At 40.2% G+C, this 27272-nt stretch overlaps 1 protein-coding gene across 1 annotated transcript in view; it reads left to right on the plus strand.

The window, feature by feature from the left end:
* add3a (adducin 3 (gamma) a) overlaps positions 1-26589 on the plus strand; it is a 42959-nt gene extending 16370 nt beyond the window's left edge. Inside the window, 15 exon segments of the mRNA XM_051385351.1 lie at positions 1084-1222; positions 1906-2057; positions 2562-2642; positions 7641-7790; positions 8157-8300; positions 9227-9263; positions 9266-9324; positions 10562-10738; positions 12178-12435; positions 13908-14012; positions 14383-14469; positions 15791-15814; positions 16529-16652; positions 19985-20077; positions 23570-26589. Of these exon segments, the coding sequence (XP_051241311.1) occupies positions 1084-1222; positions 1906-2057; positions 2562-2642; positions 7641-7790; positions 8157-8300; positions 9227-9263; positions 9266-9324; positions 10562-10738; positions 12178-12435; positions 13908-14012; positions 14383-14469; positions 15791-15814; positions 16529-16652; positions 19985-20077; positions 23570-23820 (1881 nt within the window). The 3' untranslated portion in view covers positions 23821-26589.
* The last annotated feature ends 683 nt before the right edge of the window (positions 26590-27272 follow it).

The following is a 27272-nucleotide window of genomic DNA, read 5'->3' on the forward strand; positions in this document are numbered from 1 at the left end:
AGGTTCACAACCTTATTAAGATTATGAGCAGCTATACATACAGTATTAGCTTGTCTGCTGTTCCCCTCTGCAGCCTGTGTTTGACTGTATTAATATAACCCATCTGCAATAGCTACAAGGCCTTAAGCATCATAACATCTGAACTGTCCCTGACACTTTCTGTCATGATCTTCATTTGTACTCAAGTATCTTGTGATTTCTTTTTGATTGAACATTTGATTTATGAGCTTTTGCATGATGAAGAACATTTGTTTTGAAGGAAAGTGAAAACATAAAATCATACAGTACTTTATATGATGTAATGCAGCCAGCTGTGTGTGTATCTGGTCTTGCATAAGAGCATGTTAGCATATACAGTATTGTGTCTGTGGCTTCAACAGATGACTGTAGTGTGGACATGAGGATTAGCCACACACTCTCTCTCACACACCAAGCAGCCAATCGTAATGCAGGCTGCGAGCTAGCCAGACAGCCAATCCTGACTCAGCGTGTTGGGTTCCCAGCCAATCCTGATCCAGCTTCATAGAGCGCTTTGAGGACTATTCAGATTGACACCCGAGGAGCATGTCTAATCTGTGATTAACACGTCTCCCTCGTTCTTCCTCTCCTCATCCCCACTCTTCCTGTCTCTCTTAATGTTCCCACATCTTTTTAGTCTCTCATCCCTCTGTCACCACTAATCCCCTGTACCCTTTACTCCCACCTATGTCTAATCTGTCCCATCATCATCTTTACCCTGCCATTTTTCTAAAGTTTCATTACAGTTCAAGAAAGTTAATGTGCCTGAAACTCCATCTTAAAAGTAAAATAAATTATTTTTTCATCATTGAAAATCACCTGATTGAGGTATCGAGTCTTGTGATTCAAAGTAAAGTTCCCAAAAGCTTGTTCCTGATGCTGTTTGGATATTGTTCATTTTCAGTCTTTAAAATATGGTTTTAAAAATTATTAGTGAATAAAAATGTTAATGTTTGGTGAATAAATTGCTTTCCCATCTGCATTTAATCTGAGGTTTCAGTTTCTAGTTTTTTTTAGACATTGTGGCGTGTCAGTGTCACATTATTTCCTCTTCTTCTCTTCCAGGCCTTCAAGGAGGAGTTGGAGAGCCTGATCCAGGAGCAGCAGCGCAAGGGGAACAACCCCACCGGCCTACTGGCCCTCAGACAGATTGCTGACTTCTTCATGGCCAGCTCAGTGGCAGGCTTCAACACCTCCCCCCTCAGTGAGTACTCACAGCCCTGTGGCCCGTTACCCAGGGCAACCAGACACTAACATTTAGCAGGACTTGCCACCCTTGCCCAGGGTGCATCTGCTTTGAACTGCACCGAAAAAAACACAACACGGCATCGGCATTTGAAGAGAGGAGATCCATACCCAAACATGAGCTTATTTGCGCTTAAAGGCACAAATACCCTGAGACAACCCAACCCCAGACTCCGGAAGAGCTACGCATATTTCTCTGGGTCTGATCCTTTTGTGAGTTGTGTCCAGGAGTCCATATGTGAAGTCTGCTTCCAATCACTGCGTTGGAATGCACAACTAATGCTGAATTATACGTCAAAGACAATGTAGCAGCTCAGTTTAGCCATTCCTTAAAATATACCCGTAAGTAAGTCCAAGGAGGCGTAGGGAGTAAACAAGTAGGACTCGTGTGGAACCAGATGTGTCACACGCATCATTAGTTAAAAAGACAGTGTTCCTGTGTGTCTGTCGTTGCCGTTGTTAGGAGGAGAGGATAAAAATGAACAAAAAATGAATGTCTGTGTGTGAATTTGTTCTTAAATGCAAATTAAAAACTATCACTTTTAAACAACTTTCTTAGCGAACACTCTGCAAATAGCATTTTTCTTTCATGTATATTCTGTTTATTCACCTTGATGTAACCTTGATTATACCATTGTTTAGGTCTGGGGATGGTCACTCCCATCAACGATATGTACGGAGTGGAAACCACCACGATGGTGAAAGGCGAGAAGCTGACGCGCTGTAAACTGGCCAGCCTTTACAGACTGGTGGACCTGTTCAGCTGGGCCCACTTCGCCAATTCCTACATCACAGTAAGGACTTCTTTTGACGTTAACAGGCTTTGTCTGAATTCCCAATTTACTACCACTACTATTACTACAGGGTCAGCAGTAGCTCAGTCCATAGAGAAGGTATTTTGGACACAGCAGTAGTTTCTGAAGGCAATAACAATGGGTATAGTATATGCTCATTGATTCGATGACATTTAAAGGACCAGTGTGTAGGATTTCTAGCAGTGAAGTTGCAACCAACTGAGTACAGCTCACCTTCCAAGCATGTAGGAGAAATTACAGTGGCCTTACTTGTGAAAAACGAGTAAGACAGATTAGATTTCCATCTTACTTTGAAACATGCCAATAAACAAAAGCCCGATTTTTCCTTTTGACTTAACGCTCACTTGAGTTTTGTCCGGTAAAGTCTCACTGCTCAGTAGAAGGAAGAATAAGAACAGTCTATCCTTACATAGACTTCAATTCCCATCAGATTTCAGTCAATTTGCCTCAACAAAAAAGTGATTTGACTTTTTCTTGTCTCAGGCTCGAGTCAGTAAGGAGCAAGACCACATCCTTATCATCCCCAGAGGACTGTCATTCGCTGAGGCATCTGCATCAAACCTGGTAAGGAGCGAGAAGAGGAGAGAGAGAGAGAGAGAGAGAGAGAGAGAGAGAGAGAGAGAGAGAGAGGAGAGAGAGAGAGAGAGAGAGAGAGAGAGAGAGAGAGAGAGAGAGAGAGAGAGAGAGAGAACATTGTTATTTAGTTATATACTCCCTAAAACATGCAATTGTATTACTGCAGTAAAACTAAATAAAGTAATTTAACTTAATTTATTATTGTATTAAATGAAAGATTCTCAGTTGGGAGATACATTTCATACTAAACTGACATTTCTATTTTATTTATTTATTTATTTGTTTGGTTGGCTTTGGAATTGAAACACAGAGAAGTAAGATACCCACAGCAAATATACTATTTATAATTGACTGTAAATCTAAACTTTGACTTTAACAAATCCCTTGAGTGAAACAAATGAGAGAGATTGTAAATGTCTGTCTGTGTCAATATCCTTGTCTGTATAGGTTGCCAACAGTGCTCTGAGTAATGTTTCAGCCTTCACTGGACAGGGCTAATGCTTTCCCACTTTGCTTAATCAGCCATTTATTTCCTTCAATTTACTTCCTTGAATTGTTCGAAGGGGAAAAATAGTAGATGGATCTCATTTCAGTGTTTTGGAGAGCCACAAAGGACAACGTGCCTCCCTCTCTCTCTCTCTCTCTCTCTCTCTCTCTCTCTCTCTCTCTCTGTTTGTCATGTTCTGCTTGTATTGACATGAGTTTGACACAGTCCCTTCGCTCTGTCTGCTACTTTCCTCTAATAAGTCAGCAAATATTGTGGTTCAGGTTGTTTGTCCGTCTAGTTTCGGTTGAAAGAGTGCTCGTTACGTCACAGGGCTGGGCATGCTGTGTCAATAGATATGCAATAATGCGTCTAATAATATGCTAGGAACCCTGTTTCCTTTTTAAAACCTCTAATTCAGTCTTTCTTTCCATCTGTTTGCCTGGATCTCGGTTCCCACTTTCTCTTGCTCTACTTTCTCCTCTGGTTTCCATCCAAGTGTTTATCACAGTAAGATATAAATCCCAGAGCTGTGGTATTATATAAAATATATTAAATAAAATATTATAAAAGAATTGATGCCATAAATAGTTTTGTAGACATGCTGAATAACCTGAAAAAAATAATGACGTATGCTAGACCTGACCAGCCACATGGGCAATTCAGTTTTGATGCAAAAAAAAACAAAACAATATTGTATTACTCAACTACAACTTTTTTTCCATATTTAAGACACCAGTCATGTTTGTATGGCCATTTGTAGTTTGATTGCCTTACATATATGTTTATATACACATACATATATATAGTCGTTTGGTGTAATCCATAAAATATGACATGGAAAACATGAACAGACTCTAAGGATAATAATATTAACCTGCCATGTTGTAATACATTCTTGGAAGGCTTTTCAAGTTTCTTGTGGATGTGGTTTGTTTGATATTCAAGAAGTATATTTACATGCGTCTACCAAACTAAACCACATAACTTCCCCATAATTTGCTTTGTACTTTTTGTGACATTACAAAAGTTTGGATAAAAGTTTCTCAACACTTGAATCATATCTTCAGTCTTTTTCTGTCCTCTTTTCTCTCTATTTTACTTTTTTTTTTATCTTCAACACCTGTACAAACATACACACACACCTGTGTAATGTGGCTGCAGGTGTGAGCTGACAGCTGGATGTAGTAGCCGTACTGCTGACAGGCAGATTTCACTGTTTGACCTGCCAGGGTGGTTGGCAGACAGAGATATGCAATGAAACAATTGTAGTTTAGTTCCAGCTGGTAACCTGCTCTCTGTTGGTGCCTGATAGCAAAGAGAGCCGAAAGTGAATTTTTGAATTAAATGTACTGCTTTACTTTATTGACAGTTCTGGTTGGTTTAGTTTCTCTCGGGCCAGCTACTTAATCACTTACGTCTCACTTTTACAGTTCGATCTTTCACAAGCTATTTTCAAAGGAAATATAGCTTTCTGCGTTAGTTATTAGAATACAATACATAAGTTTACCTGGTAGGGAAAACATGGTTAAAATGTACATTAATGCAGAAAAACATGCAGAAAATGTATCTTCCAAACAGGAACCATGAAACTAAAATGAAAAGAAATGTCCATCACTTCTTCAGCTTAACTGAATCAAAACTACTTGATTTAGGTTAATCAAATAATATATGAAATGATTATGTTACTTTTTGTTGATTAAATATATACATCAATTGTATCGATATGTAACATCTGGCTCAACTTCACAAGCCCCAAAAGAAGTAGTGGCTGCAGTTAGCTGCCTCAAAATAAAAAAGAAGTCTAGATGTCCTCTCCTTCAGGCATGATGAATGATGACATCATGATGAAACTTGCTAACAGCTACCTCTTGTACAAATCCTAGAAGACTGCAGGGTAAAATGCAGACTCAAGTCTTAAAAGTGTAAGGCAAAATCATTTCAAATGGAGTATTTTTAGTTTCTGCATCTGGACCACATCCATCTTTGCTGTGGCTGTCTGTGTAAGAGTGATGAGCACAACACTGCAGCTTACAGGAGACATAACAAAATTATGTCGTCTGGCCCCTTCTAATTGCTCTAACTGTGATTTAGTCTGTTTGTGTTTTGATGCCAGTCTGTCGCTGCTGTGTTTCTCTCGTGCTTTTCTTCTTCTTCTTCTTCTTCTTCTTCTTCTTCTCTCAGTCTGTTTCGATCCAGTGATCTCCATAGTTACAAGGTTGAGTTCAAGTGTATAGAGAGGTTGAACAGATTGATTAAGAGGAAGTCACCCAGAATTAAGCGTAAGGTCATTTTGGGGTCAGCTGGGTAGAGGCTATGGCGTCAGAGAAAGGCCGGAGTTTAGTTGGCTTTGGTCCGTTTCCATCTGCCTCTCCCTCTCAATCTCTCTGTTTGAGCTCTGAGATCAAGGGGGTTTATTTGAGTTCAGAGGACAATTCACAGTGTTTTTGGCTCTAGGTAACATTCATCTTTAAGTTTAGTTTGATGTGAATGCAGATAGATGAACAAAGAAGATTAAAGTCAGGCTGCCCAATTTGCTTAACTTGAATTTTCTTTGAAGAAATTCAGGGATTTCATGTTAAAGTTTCAGCTGCTCTTCAGGGCCAACTCTCCTCCACAGACTTCTTCATAATCTGCTTTCTGTCCAGCCGTGTCACATTTCAGATTCTTTCTGACACGTCCTTTGGCATCTTTTTATAATTAGAAGTGCTATGTTCGTCAGAAGTGGGCCTCTCAGCAGCAGTAGAGCGGTTTGACTGGCAGGCTGCTGCAGTTTGAAGGACGTGACAGGGTGAACTGATACTGTACTGGACATGTGATGTGTAAACCAATCAATGTTCGATTCGCCTGGCAGCTGTCTGTGGCTGTGTGTGGAGACAAAGATGGCGTTAGTTAGTTACGCTCGGCTGGTGCCATTTACTTTCCTCTGCATGGTGGAAGATCAATTGACAGTCATCCATCCAAACATCCATATGGGTGTTAAAAGGCAGAGCACCACTAAGGACATGTCTCAGGATTTTCAGCCTGAGTTGACCCGGAGATCACCAGCAAGCTGTGACTCCGCCCTGATGTTTTAGTTAATCAATAATTTTTTACATCAGGGCAAATACGACAGCAGAACACCAAAACATTACTCTGTATGTTCCACACACCTTTTTGTATGTAAAGTCAAGCACACTAATGCATTCATCTGAGATGTTGTTAATATGAAAATACAAAATATAATAATAATAATAATAATAATAATAATAATAATAATAATAGCCATGTTTTTAATCAGTTTTAATGGACACATTTTTTTCAGTAGAATTGCGTACTAAAGCTGGTTCAGTTTGCAACGCAAATGTCATGGTGGAAAAATAAACTATTGTTTTTTTAAGGCTACACAAAATTATTTCCTACAAAAAGCAGGTTTCTGATTTCCTGTTCTTTGTGGTAAGGAGACCAGTGAGGGCATTGAAGTACACACACACCCATTCCCTGGTACATCCTTTGCTTATAATAATACTAAGTTACTCCTGGAACACAATTTTTCTCAAGGAAGGAGCAAAGTGCAGCAGAAGTGAAGCAAGGGAGAAAAAACCCTGTAAAAAGACCCTGTAGGAACTGGGTGTATATCATCAGCCTCAGACTGGATGATGGATGCCCTTTCCTGTTGTGATAACACACACTTTGTATAGTCAAATAGAAATGGGAGCCCGTAGGTTCTGGTTTGTCTCACAGAACAACATGTGGTTACGGTGATGGCAATTGTGTTCAAGGTCTTCAGGCAAGGCTGTGTTTGTTATTAGGTTTTACTGCATGGACTGACATCTGCAGTCATTCTTGTCTTTGCTCTTCCTTCAGGTTTTGTTCCTCAGTCTCTTTGTCCAGTTATCTGTCTTTATTCTCTCTTTTTCTCTGGTAAGCCAGCTCTCTTCCCTCTAGGTCTCTACCTCTATCAGTCCCTCCATTGCTCTTCTCTTCCGTCCTGTAATCTAATAACTGCTAATTGGTTGGTAATGAAGTTGTCATAATAAAGGACGTCATGTCCACTCCTCGACTATATTTCCTGGTAACACTCCAATTCATTTCTTGGAGAGGAGCGGACAGAGAGGATTCTTTGATAATGTGGTTTCTGTCGTCATGCTCATTGATTTTGACTTATGTTTATGTCTTCTTAGTTAATGTTGGCGGGTTATCAGCTCCGTGTTTGTGTGTCAGTCTCTGGATGTGTTTTTAATGCCTGAGAATATTTGATTACAGTGATCTGGGCATGGTTAGTTTCACAGTATGTCTCCCTCTGCTCTCATCCAGCCTCATCATATTCCATCTCCTCCCTTCTCAAGAGAGCTGTCTAGATAATGCTGCTGTCAGTTTTTCAAAAAGCTTTTTCAGCTTGTGTTTTTAGTTCAGAAAGAGTAAAATGTTTGGGTTAACAACTGTCTGGGCTTTACATCCACCGGCTTCAGCTCCAGGGAAGAAATCCATGAAGCCTCCATTGACTGTCCTTGTTTTTCCAGGTGAAGGTCAACATCATCGGGGAGGTGATCGAACAGGGCTCCACCAACCTGAGGATTGACCCTGCAGGTTTCAGCCCCCACGCTGCAATCTACTCCATGCGTCCAGACATCCGCTGCGTCATACATGTGCACACTCCTGCCACAGCTGCTGTAAGTTCACGCTATGTTGAACGTCTTCAAGCCTGTCCTACAAGCCAATGGACCGTCGAACCTCCTGATTAACCTGCAGACCACCTGAAGCTGTTTCTGACAGGGAATGTGATAATCAGACGTTGGATTGTTTCAGGGAGGTTTAGTAATTTGAAGGGTGTAATTATAACACACGTTAAATGAAAAGGAATAATGATCTCTAAATAGATGCTGATATGTGAAGAGAGGAAGTTTTCTTCACACAGAGGCATCCACGAGAAGTGTCCGCTGCAGACTCCGATGAATAAAACAGCTGTAACACACCTGTCAAACTTCCCATCTCTTATATGTCTCTGCTACATTCTTTTCACGTTTCTCCTGATTTAGGTGTCATCTATGAAGTGTGGCATCCTGCCCATTTCCCAGGAGGCCTTGATCCTGGGTGATATTGCCTACTACAACTACCAGGGCAGCCTGGATGACCAGGAGGAGCGCAGAGAGCTGCAGAAGGCCCTGGGGCCTTCGACAAAGGTAAGAAAACCAAGGAAACTCAGCACTGAGCAATGTCGTCCAGCTGGACAGTCCTCATTGTTCGTAAGGGAAAAGCTCACTTAGAGATACTCTTAATGAGCTTTCTTGCTGACTATTAGATTAGGTTAGACTGATACCTCTAAGTCTGTATGGTAAATATGAAACTACGTCCAGTTAGATGAGCATAGTCATAGACTTAATAAACAGCTAGCAAGTTAATTAAACATATTATACCTATTTTTTTTAATTACATACAAAAGTGTAAAAACAGCACATTGTAGTTTTACGAGGGAGTTTGTGCTTAGCTGTTTCTTGGCCAGATGCAGCGATGTTAAAATATGAAAAGATATGAAAAGTGAACATTTCAGAAACCTTAGAACAATTGGTAAGGCTGTGACGTGTGGCCATGATATCTCGCAAGGTATTTTTAATATATTCAACAAAGGGATGTTTTTATTCCTTGTCCTTGCAGTCAAGAAAGAGAAATGGACAAATTATCAGGGTGTGGTATATTTCGAATAGGAAACAGTAGCAAGACATTCATAGCAGCACATCCTGTTGAAATATCAGTGGTATTTGGATTATCTTCCGCACCTCTTTATTTCTATGCCTACATGCACTTCCCAATGTGACTCTCACTTGGCTTTAGAGAGCCACAGAATTGAAATTGGCAAACAAATTCTGGGAATTGAAGGGAATTTCCACCGCCAGTCTGCTTCCAGGTCCTGCTGTCATCATCCAGTGGCTCAACCTTTGTTGATACATGGAACCAGAAACATTTTGGTGGTTACTTATTAATTACAGGGCCTGTCACATAGTAGTTATACAGCCACAAATAAACCAAATTAGACAAACTGACCTCCTAAGACTCAGTTTGATCGGACTGTTCTGCTGCTCCCTAATCACTGTTTCTGTGTGCGTTACAGGTTTTGGTGCTGAGGAATCATGGCGTGGTTGCTCTCGGGAGACCATCGAAGAGGCCTTTCACTACATATACAATGCCCAGTATGCCTGCGAAATCCAGGTACACACACACACACAAAGTAGCTCACTGTTGCTGTTAGCTAATTCTAGCTTCCCTTGCACTTGTATTAGACCAGCACGGCAGCAGCTCTCCCACTAAATCTCAGCCATTTTCACATTTCCCCACTCTCATTATTTTAACAACACTCTATAAGTCTATCTTATCTATCTAAGTAATCTCTTGCATTGTGGAAAATGTTGGCCAGACAGTCTTTCATCCAGGCTTTTAAGAGTTTGTTGAAAGGAGTAACAAGCTGATGTGTTGTTGTTGATGTAAGTCCAAAGCAGCATTAAGAGTAGGATGTTTTTCTTCCTTTTCTTTATTGAGCCATTAAGAAAGCTGAAAGGAAGATGGCAGAGGGAATATCAGGATCAAGCAGGGGAACCGCCATGTTTCTACAGTAGCCCAGAATGGACAAACCAAACACTGGCTCTAGATAGGGCTTGAAAGATTGAACCATATTCACCACTAGATTCTACTAAATCCTACACTGTAGTCCTTTAACCGTGAGCTAAATGTAATACATAAATGGATGAAATAGGTAGCTGATTGATAAACAGTTATAATAGTTTTGGGTAAATATTAGAAAATATTCATTCTGCCACTCATCGGTACAAATCACACATAACCAAACTGACCTAAATATCACAATATCCACTTGTATATCATTAATGGTTAAACTATATCCAGTTTAAATCTATTATGAACAACTGCAGTGTATGTGTCAGCGGACTCAGAAATGTAAACTATGAGACATCATGATGTTTTAACGCTTGACGTCAGTGTTATCTGTGAGGTTTCTCTGGTGTTTTTTGCTCTTGTATTCTTGCGTGAAAGATTTTAGAGATGTTGTTGTGTCCCTTGATGTAATATGCATACCAAATCTCTTGATTGACTCTCCCCGGTCAAGCAAAAGAAAACATTAATCCATCCTGCAAAGCCCAGCTTAATTTCTATAAATAAATCCCCCCAACCATGTTTGTTGTATGCCATGTACTGTACATTGCTTGGTGCTGTGGTAGCTTTAGATTGAGGGGTATGTCATTTTGGTTTTGGTAAATTCTTTCTTCTGCACAGAACGTTTTCAGGAAGTCTGTTCATGCTTGTTTTAATTTTAGGTGGATGATCTAATGCCACAGATGTTTGGTGATAGATGAGTCTTTCTGTCTATCTTGTGTTGCATAAGCCATCGGTCAATAGACACACATGCTTCTCTCTATTTCCTTTGTGACTTTAGGTGAATGCCATCTCGTGTGCCGGTGGCGTGGACAACTTGATAGTGCTGGACCAGGAGAAGTATAAATCACGAGTGTTCGCCGTGGCCACAGCTGCTGCTGTCAACATGGGTGGCCAGTACAAGTGGAAGGTTGGCGAGCTGGAGTTTGAGTCTCTGATGAGGATGCTGGATAACCTGGTGAGTCCACAGACATCAAAGTGAGAAGATCTGTACATCTGACACACAAACACATCTGTTTATCATGATCCCTCAGGCTCATTAAATGACTAGACTTGATATGAATACTTAACTTTTGCTCTTCACTTCACTTTTGTGTGTTATCTTTCTACAAATAAGCTCAGAGGCAAATATTAAAGTTACATGAAGATAAGGTTGCTTAAAAGATTTCTTTTCCTGTCTGGAACCTCGCACATTGTGGCCTTTTGAGAGGTTCCTTTTTCTATAAAAACCAGTCCTCAAATGTAATTTTTTATGAATTCCTGTTTTTTTCTTGCTCATTGATTGATTCAACACAATAGTGACACAACCTATAAGCATTTCATAAATGCATTTATATGCTCTGTGATTTGTTCTATAGTACTTGACAGGACTGGGTAGCTAGCTCCAAAGTGCAGTGGTGACTTTCTGACCTCTGCACCCCACACTTTTCATCTTTCTGCATGCCCCCCTCCCCTTTTTCTGCTCCATCTCCTCTTGAATCATTACCTCTCTGCCTGTCGAGACTTTGAACAGCCCTTCTATGTGTCTGCTCTGCCACACTTCTCTATTCTCACATAACAGCATTTGTTTCAGATAATGTCTTTGTTTCAGTGCAAGACACAGACACAGTCTGAAACAGTTGAATGTGTAAAAAATCGTCCAAATGTGAAGCAGGATGTTGCAGGAAAAGAGTTCGGCACAGCTGACTGTTTCTGGATAAAAAAAGAAGGGGGTCAAGTCAAGTTGAAAGGTCAGCTTGGACTGTGAAACTGAGATGAATAGAAAAGACAGACAAAACAGAAAAGAACGGAACTTTACTGTCAAGCCAAGTGTGGAAAAATGTCTGAACAACATCAAGATCAAGTGAGAGTTCAGTAACAGAGAGAGAGAGGGAAACTGGAGTGTGAGAGAAAAGCAAAGAGGAGAATAAAGAGGAGAGGGGAAGAGGGGGATGGAGGGTTAGGGGCTAGAGAGAAAGGGTCAGACGGGAAATGTCTCTCTGAGTCTGTCCTCTGTGATGCCAGAAACCCTGTGGTCTCAGCACTGTTTCTCTGGTTCTTTTCCATTTGACTAAATGTGAAACTGGCAGCTCAACCAGAGTTACAGGAAGGGAAACGTCACAGAATAAATGCTCATTTCTGTTGTGAATTCTGTTCACTTCAATCTCTCCTGGTGTAAAAATGACAAACTGAATTAAAAACATTCTCTTTATGTATGCACAATGATGTGAGCTGTGATACAAGGCCATTCACAATACAGCCGCAGAAGGAGTGGATGGAGGAGTAAAAGTCAAATGGGGCTCCTGTGAGGAAATAAGGTTTTGTTTCCTGCTCATTGCTCTTTGTGAACCTAAACAAACCAAATCATTTCAGATCAAAGAAAACTAACTGCATGTGTAATCTTGTTTCCTGCCACAGGGCTACAGGACAGGTCACGCTTACAGGCACCCTATCGTGCGAGAGAAGCCGAGGCACAAGAGTGACGTGGAGATCCCCGCCACGGTCACTGCATTTATGTTTGAGGAGGAAGGGGACGGAGGTGCCACACGTCTGCCCTTCAAGTTCCTGCAGCAGCGGCAGCAGAGGGAGAAGACGCGCTGGCTCAACTCGCCCAACAGCTACACCAAGGTCAGCGTAGAGGGCGGAGAGGAGCGCTACAACAGCCGGACAACCACGGTGAGTGTGGATGTGGATGTGTGAAAAATATAATAGCAAAAATGTACTGATTTCTAAATGTATGAACATTATACCTTCTGAGAAAGGGTCAGAATGTGAAGCAGGTTGTTAAAAATATGACATGAGAATATAGATCTCCATAATAAACCTAAACACTAAGAAACAAATGGCAAATCATAGACTGATTTGTCCTTTAGTTCATTTTCAGCTAGTGTTGACCACTTTAATCTGACTGGAGTAGTTTCCCAGTGTTTAAAACCTGATGGTAGATTGTCACCTACAGGATAAACAGAGAACTACATTGACTTTGGATCAGTTGCACTGAATCAAAATTAGCTTTATTGACCAAGCATGTGTGCACAGAAATTTGACTCCAGTTATAAGTTGCACTGAATGTTACACACAGTTTCAATAGAAATAAAATCAATATCAATAGAGATAAAAATAGTCATACAGCTAAACAAGGACTACAAATCAGAAGAAGAGATAAAAAATAAACACAGAATTGTTATGTACACACCAGTAGGTGAAGAAATAGGTGTATATGTAAGGGATAATAACCGAAAAGGTTTACATTATCTGGAATAATATATAAAAGAAGCAACAACATATAGATACAAGTCAATGTGTCTGTAAACTGTAAACAATACAGATGGGGCAAAGAAATAAAAGTCGAGTGGATATACTTCGACTGGTTGGTGTTACTTACCTTTGACGTGTTTTGCTTGGTGATTAATAATTATTCAAATTTTTAAGAGAGTACTCTAGTGATTTAGTATTTCAATTGGACAATGTTTGTGTCTCACAGGAGGTACAATCAAAGCAGCAGACACTGAAATATCCTGACTTTAAGTCCCTAATAATGTTGTGTCTTACAATTCCCATAATGCAATTCAGGAACTCTGGTGGATGCCCATATCTTATCTTTTCAGCTTTTTTGATGAAAAGAATAAATTTGTAGAGTAGAAACAGGAGATTATAGAGTGTTACTTTAATGTGTTGCAGTAAATAGAAAATTAAATTACATTATTTTCATAACTTTTTAAATGATTGCAACTGACTTGTCTAATACAGCTGATTTATACATTTTATAATTTTTTTTTATATTGCATTTTATATTGCTTTTTTAATATGTCTAGGTTGTTCTCTTACTTCATTGTGTTGTTACTGTGTGTAATGCTGCTGCTACACTGCAATTTCCCAGCTTGGGATCAATAAAGTCTGTCTGTCTGTCTGTCTGTCTGTCTGTCTGTCTATCTATCTATCTATCTATCTATCTATCTATCTATTATCTATCTATATCTATCTATCTATCTATCTATCTATCTATCTATCTATCTATCTGGTAATAATAACATTGTTTTTAAAAGTGACAATATAATATAACAATAGTCACAATGCAGTGCCAGGTCGTTTATATTTTGAGCCGACAGTTTTGATCTCACCTGTCTTCTCGCACCTTCCTTCTACAGTGGATGAAGGCGGAGGAGACGGGAACCCCGATCCGGATTGAGGACCCCAATCAGTTTGTCCCTCTCAACACAAACCCCAGTGAGGTGCTGGAGAAGAGGAACAAAGTGAGTAAAAGTCTTTTCTCTAAGTCAGCATGAATGATGGTTAGAAAGTTGTTCAGAGTGACTAACATTTAGAGCCGAAGCCTAAAATTGCTATAACTTCTTGACTGAAATAGTAGAATGGTTAAATCAAAACTGAACTGAAGTTTATTCATGACATTTTGCGCTAGCCTCTTGCTCTGAGACAGAAGTATGATACCTGAGGAGATTACTGGACTAGAAGAAGGCGTATGATCACATCTGTGCAAAATTGAACCTTTCAATCATTTACATTTGAGTTCTTAATTGTTTTAAATATAGTTTGAAATAATTCAGACACTGTAAACTCTTCCTGTATCCTCCTAGCATCATTATGTGTTTGGTCCAATCACAGATCAGAGAGCAGAACCGGTTTGATGTGATGACGTCGGGGCCACGCTCTCAGCACCTCGCAGGCATCCCTGTTGATCCACCTCGACGGGTGAGGTTTTACTCTTGCTCGTGTTCAGACCTTGTGAAGCAATCTCAATTCATTTGGTTTGTTGGCCTTACAGACGGATTTTTTTTCTGTTCGAACAACGGTGCCAGACAGCTTTTAACAAAAAATACCTGAATTAATGTAGATTGTTTTAAACAGTTTGATGTTACAGCCAAACACACTAGTTTTGTTTCCTGCTGAAAGAGGCACCGTCTTACCTAGTTAACAACAGAGTTGACTGAGAGGAGAATATTCTTCTGTTAATAATAAAAGTAATAGAGGTGCAAGTGATAAATTAGTCTTTGCAGTCAAGTCCCAAAAAGTCCCTCAGCAAGTCATAATTCGCTCTTCACAAATTGTAATGCCATTTTAACAACGGAAAGAAACAGAACTATCTTTGGTATCATTATTTTCAACCTGCACTCAGTAACAAAGCATTAGTTCTTCATGGTTCTCTCCCACAACTTGATTGGATGCTGTTGGATTGACTCAAACAAAGTGGATCTGGGAATAAACAGCGTTAACGTTACTTGTTTTAGGAAATGAAGGGAACTTAATTGATTTGTGGCACATTTTTTAAATAACATACTTCTTGTCCTCTGAGGAGGGTATCAAACATTTTCAAATAAGAAGGCTCAGGTTGAAGGGATGTCATGAGTCATTGGTGTTAAAGTCTTTTTTGACTTTGCCGAGTCTCAAGTCATCAGCAGGAACATAAACAGGAGCTGCTTTTAAGAGTTTTTCTTGCTGTTCAGAGTCATTAACTTGGTATTTAGGTTTCAGAATTTTGGTTTTGTTTTCGTTTCTGGGCATGCAGTGGTTTATTGCTGGATACACAGTGTGTTGAACCACTCCTGCACTACTGAATGAATAGCAGCACTACAGGTTTCCCATATTACTTGTTTATCGAGCAATAACTCAAAGGCGTTTTCAGTTAATCTGACTGATCAGATATCTGCTCAGGCTGCAGTTGCGTAGAGTTGCGCTGCAAATTACCTGAGCCCACTAAACTTCATAAACTAAGAAGGGTGATGAAGGTGTAAACTGTCCCAGGTGCAACAAAATGATCATACCAGTGAAGTCTGTAAGCGGCCACAGGCATGAGAAGAGATTTCATTAAATGCAGCCAGTTTAATGACACATCTTGACCACTAGGTGGAGACAAGTGAGCACATATTACCAAGGCAAAAAGAACCTCTACTATGTTGATAGTTGTATCAAGAGAAATTATTAAATAGACCATTATAAACACATAAGAAAGATTAAGGTAAAAATCTCAGATGCTCCATGCTGATGGTTTTGTGGTTGGTGTCTTGTCTTGAAGGATCTGGTGCAGATAAAAGTTCTGGTAAATATCAACAAGTGTTTTTTAATTGCTGGTGTTTGCAGTGGTCTTTTTCTTTGACTTCTCTTGTTGTTGTTTTTTTATTTATTTGACACCTTTCTGTCCTTTCAGAACAGAAGACATTGCATGTGTTCATTGGTGTTGTTTTTTTAAGATTTGACGACAATTTTAAGTAAATGTTGGCCAGTTTAATTTCTCCTTCAGACAAAGTTGCACCCCTTGTGTGAGTTCTTGAGTTGAGATCTTGTGTTGGAGCATGATGGTTTATAGGACGTATTTTTACACAAAAATCTAAGTGGAAATGTTATAAAATGTGTGTTTCGTATGCATGCGTGTGACTTGTTGAAGTTTGATGGTGCTCCTTATGCATTCGTACATGTCTCGTGCTTTTGGAGTGTTTTCTACAGTTAAAATGTTAAAAGATGTTAAGGTTTGCAGATGAATGGGTTAAGAGTTCTGTGTGATGTGGAACAACACTTTTGAGCAGGCTTAGTTATGTTGTAATGAATGATTGTCCGTCTCAGTCACAGTCACAGCGTTCGCGTGTGTGTGCCAGTTTGTTTGTGCGTGCTTTGTTTTTTGTATTTCAGAGAGTGCATGCATGTGCCTCCTGACTATCTCTGTGTGTGTGCGTGTGTGTGTGTGTGTGTGTGTGTGTGTGCGTGTGCGTGTGTGTGTTTGATCCCATGCTCACCCCTCTCCCTGTCTCCTCCCCAGCCATACGTGCCCACAGAGGAGGAGCAGATGGCTCCCCTGCCTCCCAACCCCTTCAGTGAGCTGTTAGAGAAGGACAAGGAGGAGTACCGCAAGAACATGGAGAGGAGGCAACTGGGCCTCAGTGGTACGAGACACACACACACACACACACACACACACACACACGCCAACATAAATACATACACTTAAACAAACATGCAAACTCACACACACCAGTCCATAAAGTGAGTGTTCGTAGGCGTATGGACTTGATTCTGAACTCGTTCACGCTCAACTTGCAAACACCACAAGAGCCCAGTCACACTGAGAGACATATGGACTGAACACACAGAGAGACACACACACACACACACACACACACACACACACACACACACACACACACACACGCACACATGCACACAAACACGTAATGACTTGTACTCAAAGCCAAAGACTTCTGGATGAGCAGCAAACAATCCCACCAATCTGTGAGGCTTCGTTTAACAACAAGTTATTGAGCGAGTTTAAAACATTCAATCAATCAATCATCAATCTAATAATCCACAGTTTGGAAGCTCACAGGAAGAGATTAGTGCAGCAAGCCAGCAAGATTTGTCACTAAATTTGAGTGAGCAGCAGGTCTCTGCTACCTTCAGAGATGTGTGCTCTCATTTTTGGCAGTATGCATGAGAGCCTGATGTATCAGCATGGCTGATGTTATCAGCCAATATTTGTTTATCACAGATATCGGTGTCTGTTATGGCAGAAATCAATTGCAGCAATACATTGTATGTATGTGTAAGATATGTATTATATGGGTTATTTTAAACTCAAGTTGAATGTATTGTGTTTGGATTTATAGTTATTTAGAATAGTTTAGTTTACTTTCGTATTATTTTTACTCTTATATTTGTCTTTCCCTGATATGCCCTAAGAGTAAAACCTTTTAGATTTGACCTGGAAGTCTCAATGTAGTAGATTCCTCTTTTTAACTGGTGTCTTCCCAGTGAGCTTTCAACTGAAGAAAAGACACGACCCTGACAGCCAGATACGGGCAGGTCCTGCTGAATCCTGGTAAAGTCGTTAATAAGCACCATCTGACATTTTCAAGTGCTCAGAATCGGCTAAAACAGCTGGAGCAAATCAGTCCCTCCTCCTCCCCCTCCTCCTCTTCAAATCTTGACTTGAAGATTGATTACTGTACATCTTGAGTTTGTTCTGTGCTCTCTCAGCAGTCTTGTTGTTAATAAACGTCTAACGCCCTAGCCTTAGCAGTGATCCCAGAGGACGCTCACATATAATAACACATTGCCTGGGATATGACATATAAACACACACACACACACACACACACTCTATATACCTTTTAACATGAGGGTATGTCCCCAAGGGCTCCACTGCTGCCTTCATCTGCATTAACCTCGTGCACAGGACAGTCAATGCTAATCATATTAGCCCTCTGTCCCACTGCCTTTCAGAGAGGCAGGCGAAAAATCAATAGAGAACAGATTGTGAAGGGGGGTCGTCCACTAGTCCCCATTCTGCACAAGCTCCTGCCATGTATGTCTGTGTGTACATCAGCATGCACGGTACAGGTGTCATGGTGTGTGTGTGTGTGTGTGTGTGTGTGTGTGTGTGTGTGTGTGTGTGTGTGTGTGTGTGTGTGTGTGTGTGTGTGTGTGTGTGTGTGTGTGTGTGTGTGTGTGTGTGTGTGTGTGTGTGTGTGGTGGTAGTGAGTCTGTCCATGTGCACATTTATGAGGGGCCGGTGTGACTAAGATGGCAGACCGAACAGACAGCAGGTCTTCACACCCGCCACATGAGCGGAGCCCGTTGCTATGACACTGTTGCCCCCACAGCCCCATGAATCCCCGGTGGCCAATCTGGATGCAAGCTGGAGACCGTCTGCAATGGCCTGATATATGCAACAAACACACACATACACACACACACTCATAGGTTTAGCCTGTGATTAGCAGTGTGCAGTACTTGTGTTGTGATTAGTTGAAACATTTAATGTCAAAACTGATACAAGTGCAACCATTGAAGTGCACATGGCAGCTGTCAGTTGAAAGCTACATGTTGTTAGTGATGTTAAAGGTTTTCAAACTGAGTTCATTTCTCAAATCTCACCTTTATGCATGTAAAACCTGACAAACACATACAAGAACATATGAGCATGTTCACTGCACAGACCAGGCTGTTATACAACCACGTTCTATATGCCGTGTATGAACGGGTTGTGACGCCTCAGCCAACTGAATGTGTAACCCTGAAAGTGCTAATTAATGTGTTAAAGTGAAATGGGAATGCCATTCATTCACACTAATCAGTGTTTAAAACTAATGAAGCTACTAATGCTGAGCTGGACTGTAACATTTACTGTACTTACTGAAGTTGTGTTAAAAGCTGTCATTTGTTGTAAGAGATACAAAAAGCATTGCTCAAGTAGTTTTAGGGCCAGGAAACATGGGGTGCTCTTGGAGATAAAAAAAAAATAACTAAACACTAATGATAGGATGGGAAATAAAAGAAAACTTGGTTCTCTTAAGTAGAGGATATGAAGAGAATTAACAAGCCCAGTTCTGACATCATGAGGTATACATTAGGTAAAGATAACATCAGGGTGATATTTTCACAATATTATAAAAAGAACACTTCCCAATATTAGTAGGAACAGTATCATGATATAGCAAATGTTTGTAAAATCCCATTTAAAATTAACAAATGAATGCTTATTCCCAGTGGTTTGCATAACATCAGACAAAAATGTAAAACAAAAAGCTTTTGTTCATTTTTAACCAAAGAATTCTTGGACAACTTAGACAACATAAATATCATACATACTTGAATTGAATTGTATCATACATGATTCAATTCAAGTCAAGTGAGTTTTATTTATATAGCCCAATATCTCAGATCACAATTTGCCTCAAAGGGCTTTACAATCTGAACAACATATGACATCCTCTATCAGACCCTTCTTATCTTCAGATAAGGAAAAACTCGAAAAAGATCGAAAAAAATCAGAGACAGACACAGGAGGGCTCCCAGGATGGACAGACATGCAATCGATTTTTTTTTTTTAAATCACAGTATACACAAATTATGTTCAATTTGTATTGCATTCCCCTAAAAGTTTCTGTATGCTAATAATGCCCAGGCCTAGCTTTTAACAACAAAATGTTACAGTGCGTGCTCAGCCGCCAGGAGAAAGAGATAACACACGAGTGATGGCACTCGGAGAGCCTGATGACCAACTGATGAGGATTTGGGAAATTTTGTGAAAAAGCAGCTGTGCATGGCCTGATTCTAACGTGTGTGTTACCACTAATCTCCCTTTACCCCCTTCTGACCCTTCATCCCAAATCCCACCCCACCCACCTCTCATCCCACTCACCCCCGCTGTCATCCCACTACTTCAATCCTCTACACCACCCTGCAATCCTCTCATCCATCCCCGCCCTCCCTGCAGATGGAGAGCACGAGCTAACCTCCGACGACGGCTCCACTCTCTCTCAGTCTCTGTCTCTCACCCAGTCCCCGCAAAGCACTCCAGCTAAAGAAGGTATCACTCAGAGAGAGAAAGAGAGAGACTTTTTCAGAATGATCTTCACTGCTTTGCTGTGTGTCTTTTAAGATCTGATGTGTGTTTGAGTGTGTGTGCATGAAATGGACTCAGACAAGAGCTCAGTATGCAGCATCTAAAACTACTGATCTGTGCTATAAGTTTGTGCTGCACTAATGATTTTTCATGTAAAAAACTCCCCCGTCTAAATCAATGAAACTGCTTTCTGCTGTTGGTTTTTAGAACTCATCCTGACCCACCAGAGGTGATGAAGCAAACCTTTAAAGCACTCGTTTTACAATATTGCTTTTCAAAGCTTTTTATTTGAGGATACACAGAGTGTCGAATAGTCTTTCTTGGTTTTTTGAAGGTTCCTAACTGAGTGAAAGGACCTGGAAGTATTTGAGTGGCAGCCATGATAAGAGCTGTTTGAATTCTCTAATTTTTGAGGAAAGGAGCTTCAGTGCCTCCTTTGTTATCTCCTTTAACATCTGGACCATCCATTAGATACACAAGGAGATAATGCTGTCCCACAATTCCTTGTGGCAGCAACATTTAAAAAGCTGCCATTTACGAATACAAACGATCAAAATGACCCCGACAAACAACGCACATCAACTTTTTAGTTACAGTTCCGTTTTTATCTAATGCCGAATTTGTTAATATGTTTCTATGTTTTGAACTTTGAACAATATATTAAACCCACATATTAGTTTCTTACCTTCTGTACAGCCACTGATTTCCATTCTTTTCGGTACAGTATGAGAATCAAGTTGTAAGGACTTCTTTTGTATACATCGTCCATCACATTAGCCTTGCTAGTTCACCTTGCTTGAACTGCTTTTAAAAGCTCGCCTTCTTGGTGCATATACGATTTCAGACCCAAAACTTTTTATTACAAGAAAAGAACAAATTGCTTATTGTCTTCTGGGTTTGAAAAGTTTTGTACAATAATAGTTATGGGAAATATGTTTATTTGCTTTCTTGCAGAGAGTTAGGAAGATCGATACCAAACGTATGTCTGTACAGCATACTGTAAGTATGGAGCTAAAGCCAGGAGATGGGTTAGCGTAGCTTAGCATCAAGACTAAATCAAAATATGCTTACTAGAACCTCTAGAACTTAGTAATTATAAATGTTAGATCTCATAGTTTAACCCATATAAAACAAATGTAAAAAATTACAATTTGTGGTTCTCCAGAGAGTCACATATTGTAACTATTTCATGATTAATTGCTCTGTCCACGCAGCGTGCATATATTGTTTGAAACTCAACTCTTGGTAGGATAAGCAGCGCAGCATGACACCAAAGCAGGAGACGCAAAGTGAAATGCTCCCTTTTCATTTCAGCTCAGATGTCAGTCAGCCTGGCTGTTTACACCAGACGCAGAGCACTGTTTTTTCTTAGCTGTGGCCAAATTAATGTTACAGTTCGAGGTAAACTGTAGTAGTCTGTAGTCAGTTTGCTGGAGACCACACCAGAAAATCGTCTGTAGCTAAGCTATGAAAGCGAGCTAATGTTGATAGTCCCATACACGCTAGGCTTACTGGTAAATTATACAATTTGTGAGCAAAAAAAAAAAAACCTTGTAAAGTGTCTTGGAGAATAAAAGTTCCTGGAAAATGATTTCTTAAAAAGAATTGGAACCCTTTTTAGGCTAAGCTGAGCTAAACTAATACCCTCCTGGCTGGAGCTCCATACTTAAGGCACACGCATGAGATCATCTAACTCCCAGGAAGAAAGCACATACATGTTTTTCCCAAAATGTAAAACTTTATTATTATTCTCAGTCTTGAATGTACGCATCACAACCTAGAATTGTCCAAACGAGGTCACGTCTTGCCTCTGACCTAAAACATCTCAGACCTGTCGGGTTGGAAACATGAGTGTGATGATGTCACATCACATGATTTCTGGGTATTGAATTGCTGTCTCTTGCTGCCGTTTAGATCTACAGTCTTATATCTATTAACACAGACATCTTGTGTGTGTGACATTTGAAGCCGGTTAGTGTACCTCCAAGAGAGACAAAGATCACAGCGGCCTCTTTACAAGTTGTAAAATAATGACACCAGGGGATTGACTTCCTGTCAGCTTCCCTGCAGCACAAACCACACAATGAGTAACAATTAACCCACGACAGTGCATTGGCTCAGGGGACCTATATTTTCTGACACCACCACTGTGAGGTCAGCTGGTTGTTGTGCTCAAACCAGGTCAATTGTTGTGTGAGCAGCTTTTTAATGTTGCCCTGTGTGTGTGTGTGTGTGTGTGTGTGTGTGTGTGTGTGTGTGTGTGTGTGTGTGTGTGTGTGTGTGTGTGTGTGTGTGTATATGTGTGTGTGTGTGTGTGTGTGTGTGTGTGTGTGTGTGTGTGTGTGTGTGTGTGTGTTGTTTTTTTTTTTTGTGCTAAGATGAAAATAACCTGAGAAAACGTCACTGTTTTCAGCATAGTAACATGATGCAGCGGCTGCCCTGCATTCTGTAACCTGCATTTGCAAACCAGAGAAAGGGATGCAGCAGACCTGTTACGTGAACAGTTCATTTAGAGAGTGGGTGTAGACCCATTTTTCTAAGGTGAAAGCAGGACAGATTCTGTGGGCTATCATGTCAGTGGAGTTTTACGCAGGGATATTATGAAATATGTAGAGCACAGGGAACAGTGTGTCTCTTGGTGGGAAGCGGAAGTTCAACTCGCAGCTCAAATGGTATTAGTGTGTATCAGGGTACAGCAGGGACAGCAAAGCCTCACACTTACTACATGAGGAGAGTGAGACATTCAGGGGCTGGACACAATAACATGAACACTTGTAAAATACAGTATTCCTGCAATAAAAAACAACTTAAGTGAAGTTTATAATGTTCCCCATTTGTTGAAACAGTAAAAGGATTTTGACACTTTATGGGACTTTAGGTTCCACTATATTTTTATAGTCTGCCTACAGATAGTTTAGAGTATTTGTAATATTAGTTGAGATTCAACTGTTTCACAACTAAAGGTTTGGCTAGGTTTAGGCACAAAAGATTAGGTTTAAGTTTAAATAGCATCATTTCACAAGCTTTTTCCCTAATCTTGTCCAGAAATTGTCCAATGTTAATGTTGGCAAGCCCACCCCTTATATGATGGTCATTAGCCTAATATATTCTATTGATTAACTACTGTACATATGTGTAAATACTGATAGATTTAAGGGGTTGGAAATAGAGGGAGCTGATTAAGTTAAAACTGGAAACAAATGAGCAGAAAGATAAATCCACTCACATTATTTACTACTGCATCACTGCTTTTTACAAATATTTTATTAGAAATTATTAATTTATTCCACCAGTTAGTTTGATCTGAGCTGCAGAATGTAGTGTCTCACTAGTATTTAGCATACATAAGCAATAGGGTGTGTCTTCCAGAATGAAGTGATGTGGCCTTCCTCTGTTTCTTGCTCCCTGTCCTCTCCTAACCTGTGTCTCACTCCTCCTCCACCCTCCCTCCTTCAGAGAACCACACGGGCCTGATGAACGGCAAAGACAACCATGGCAACGTGGACGAGGAGCTGTCCAAGCGCGTCAGCCAGCTGACCACCAGCGTGGAGAGCGTGGAGATCACGGTGCGCTCCAGTGAGAAGATCGAGGAGGCACTCTCCCCCGAGAGCTCGCCCTCCAAGTCGCCCAACACCAAGAAGAAGAAGAAGTTCCGCACCCCGTCCTTCCTGAAGAAGAACAAAAAGAAAGAGAAGACAGAGGCTTGAGAGCAGACAGGCAGCAGGGGCAAGGCATGTAGGAAGACCGTCTGCGCAGAAGAAGAAAGAGGGGCAGCAGCCACCTTTTCTGTTTAATGTCTGTGTTTTTATTTTGTCTCTCTTTTCAATGCCCTTTGTTGTTTTTAATTTTATTTGAATTTTTAACAAAAGTTTTTATGTACAAATGGCAGAAGAACAGATAGCATAAAAAATTAATTGGTTTGTAACACAAAAAAGGTCTCTCCTTCTGCAAAATAACGGGATGGGTATGTGGGTCCACAATTAAAAGTCGCAGCAGATGTAGGCTGACTTAGGTAGGTGTTAGGTGTCTATATACGCCAGATACACCTGTGCAGTACTCTAACAGGGCTCCTTGGAAGCATGAAAATGTCATGTGAGGCCATTTAGATCCTGAATAACTGGCTCCTCCTGTGTTGTTTCCCAGGCTTAAAACAGAACTTGAAACCACTTTGAGTATTTCCTCTCAAAATCCAATTTTATTAAATGATTGGATTGCAACACGAGTGTTGTAAAGCTGCACAAGTTGAAGCAAAACCTTTTTTCTCTCTGTCAAGTCTCCCTCAGGCTTTCAAAGTTTTGTTTTTTGACTCTGCATAGGGAACTGAGAGGCCACATGAAATTTGAAGTCACACTGGAAAACTGGTCTCAGAAAAACAGCCACAGGGTTTGTGTTGATTTATTTGCTGTGAGAGAAGTTTTCTCTCTGCCTCTCACACTCTTCAAGTTTCTCTAAGTGCAGGCTTCTGATACAAACCTTCTCTTCAGCTGATTGTGGTTGAACTACAGATGAGATAAAGGGTTAATGGACTGGACAAGATAGCGAGGATGAAGGCTGTTGGTCCATCACAACTAAGTTGACGTTATCTCAAACAGCCACTGACTCACTCAGAATATTTATGTAGCATTTTAATATCTTCTCCTCTTCATCTCAATTGTTTTTTTTGCCAAACTAAACGGAAGAAAAGAAGAAACAATCTCATTTTAGTACGTCGTCACTGTTTGTGTCTAGTTTGTCATCTCATGAAATTTGATCTTTTTTTTATTGAACACAAATTTGGTATTAGTCAACTCTGTTTTGTACTCATTTGTAAGCTTTTACAGAGAATACGGATGTTACGCATGTTTTCTCTTTTTGCAAGAACTGAATTTATATGGCTGACTATGTTCTGTAGTGATGCCTGATTGCTCAAATTATATTCTAATCTTCAGAGTACACAAATTTACTATATAACACAGATATATGAAAACTGGATATGTTGGCTATAGATTTTTAACTATATATTTTTTATTTTATTGTGCTGCACTTTTCTTGTGGTATATAACACATTTTAGTTGCAGGTGGTTTCACCAGTGAAGGAGATTGTGAAGTATTTGGTAAAAGTTGTGCAAGTAGAAAGCAAGGCATGGCGTTGTGGAGAAAGGTCAGGACCCAGAAAGTGAGTCGAATGAAGAAAGGAAGAATAGTCTTTCATTGGTGTCACACATGAGAAATGATCTCTACTTCTCAACTCAACAAAAATCTTAAAAACAGGAAGTGTAGTGCTGATACATACATGTCGAACTATCTGCAGTCGCCAGCTGAAATGAGAATCATGGCTCGTGGAGTGTGGAGCAGTGACATCTTTTGTTTGGTGTGTTTGTGTGTGTGTGTGTGTTTTAAAGCCATATTGTAATTTTTTTTCCTCCATTGTTTTTAATGAGACAAGGGTTGCGATTCTCGTCTGCCTGCTCGGCCGTCAAGGACCCTAACAGGACCGCTGTTAAATCACCCCAGTGACTGCATCGACACCCTCAGGCCCCCAAAAACTCAACTTTATTTTATTTTTTTATTTTTTTCTCCGTAGCTACATCCACAGCAGCTACATTTCCTCCCTTAATTTGCCATTTATTTCCTTCTGAAACTGGAACATTATAAGGAGGTCATATGGACATTTTATTTTTATTTGATCGCTCTGCGAGCCCGGTCATCATTTCAGCTTCTAAAGCCTCCCCTCATGTAATTTCTCTAGTAAACACGATCGTGTTGTCACTGTCAGATGACCAGTTGAACTCTGCAAAGCCAAAGTGTGATGGGTTGCCACATATCCTCCCCCCGCAGTTTAACCAGATGTACCAATATCCCAGCTAGCAATGTGAAGTATTGGATTTGGAGGGAGGGAGGGCGGGTTTGGGGACACATCTTTAGCTGTGTTAAACGATAGCTTTTTGGCTCTGGGCAAAGAGCCGAGGTCACACAACTGAAAGATGGAGAAAAGAGGTGTGAGTTTGGAAATGGAAGTGCATATGTGTGTGTAGCCGAGAGGGGCAGGGGGTAAGGACAACCTGACACTAACGCACCATGTTTTTATCACTCAGACTGTCTTTTTTCTTTCATACCATCTCTCCTGGAAGGTTCTATTTTTTTTTCATCCTCCATTTGTATCGCAGTACGCTTTCTCTTTTCTTTTACTTTGCAAAGATTATTAACCATTTCAAGAGCATAAATTGCTCCCAGATGAACTGAATGTGCATTGCATCCTTTTTATTTTCTCCTCTTTTGTTTCCGACTGTTTGCACCTTGCTTTACTAATGCCTCTCTATCCACCTTTTTTTCTGTTTTTAAAAAAAGAATGAGTTTTGCTTTGGCATGCCAGAATGAGCCAAGCTACTTTGTGACCTGTGAAAATCCTATATAAATGGTTATCTAATGGAGTTGCTTTTAGATGTATTGCTAATCAGTGTAAATTCACAAATAAAACTGTATTTTAAGAAACAGAAGCTCATTTTTCATGTTTGTGCATCCCAAGTCACGTCATTCCTCAAACTGTTTTTCAGTTCCACATAATTCATACGCACTCATTTTACTTTATACCATTATCATGAATTGAGCTGTTATGTGATAAAGTGTACATATTCACAGTTTCACAAGCTTAATGCTACATTTTTCATGATAAATTGTATAGCTTCAAATAGACGGACCTATGCTGAAATACAGTACTTCAAATGTACTTTAAATGAGCAGGAAGAAATAGTAACTGGTGCCTTTTTTATCTTTATTCATTATGGACAGAATGGATATATTGTATGTGTGAATAGTTCAAACATGTTGTTATGGCACATTTATGGAAATGGCGCTTGACTAAATGTGAACCTGACCATAACGGGCACAGGAAATGCAGGAAACACGGAAATGCTGTCAAGTGGAGAGTGAGCGCCATGACACACTGACATATGCATTTCTCCATATGGCCATATGAGGAGGTGATTCGCCTCTGGAACAGAGAGAGATCAGTATATGAGTAGGTCTTTCTCCAAAATGCTGTATTTTATTCATTGAGGAGGTACACGTTCCCAGAAATTTACCTTTCAATATGAGAGATATTTTGTTATTGACATACTATAAACACGGTGTTATAATGTATCCTTTAGAGCACTGGTTCCCAACCTGGGGAATCCACAAT

Source organism: Dicentrarchus labrax, unplaced genomic scaffold, assembly GCF_905237075.1.
Source record: "Dicentrarchus labrax unplaced genomic scaffold, dlabrax2021, whole genome shotgun sequence".
In the NCBI taxonomy this organism is placed as follows: Eukaryota; Metazoa; Chordata; class Actinopteri; family Moronidae; genus Dicentrarchus; species Dicentrarchus labrax.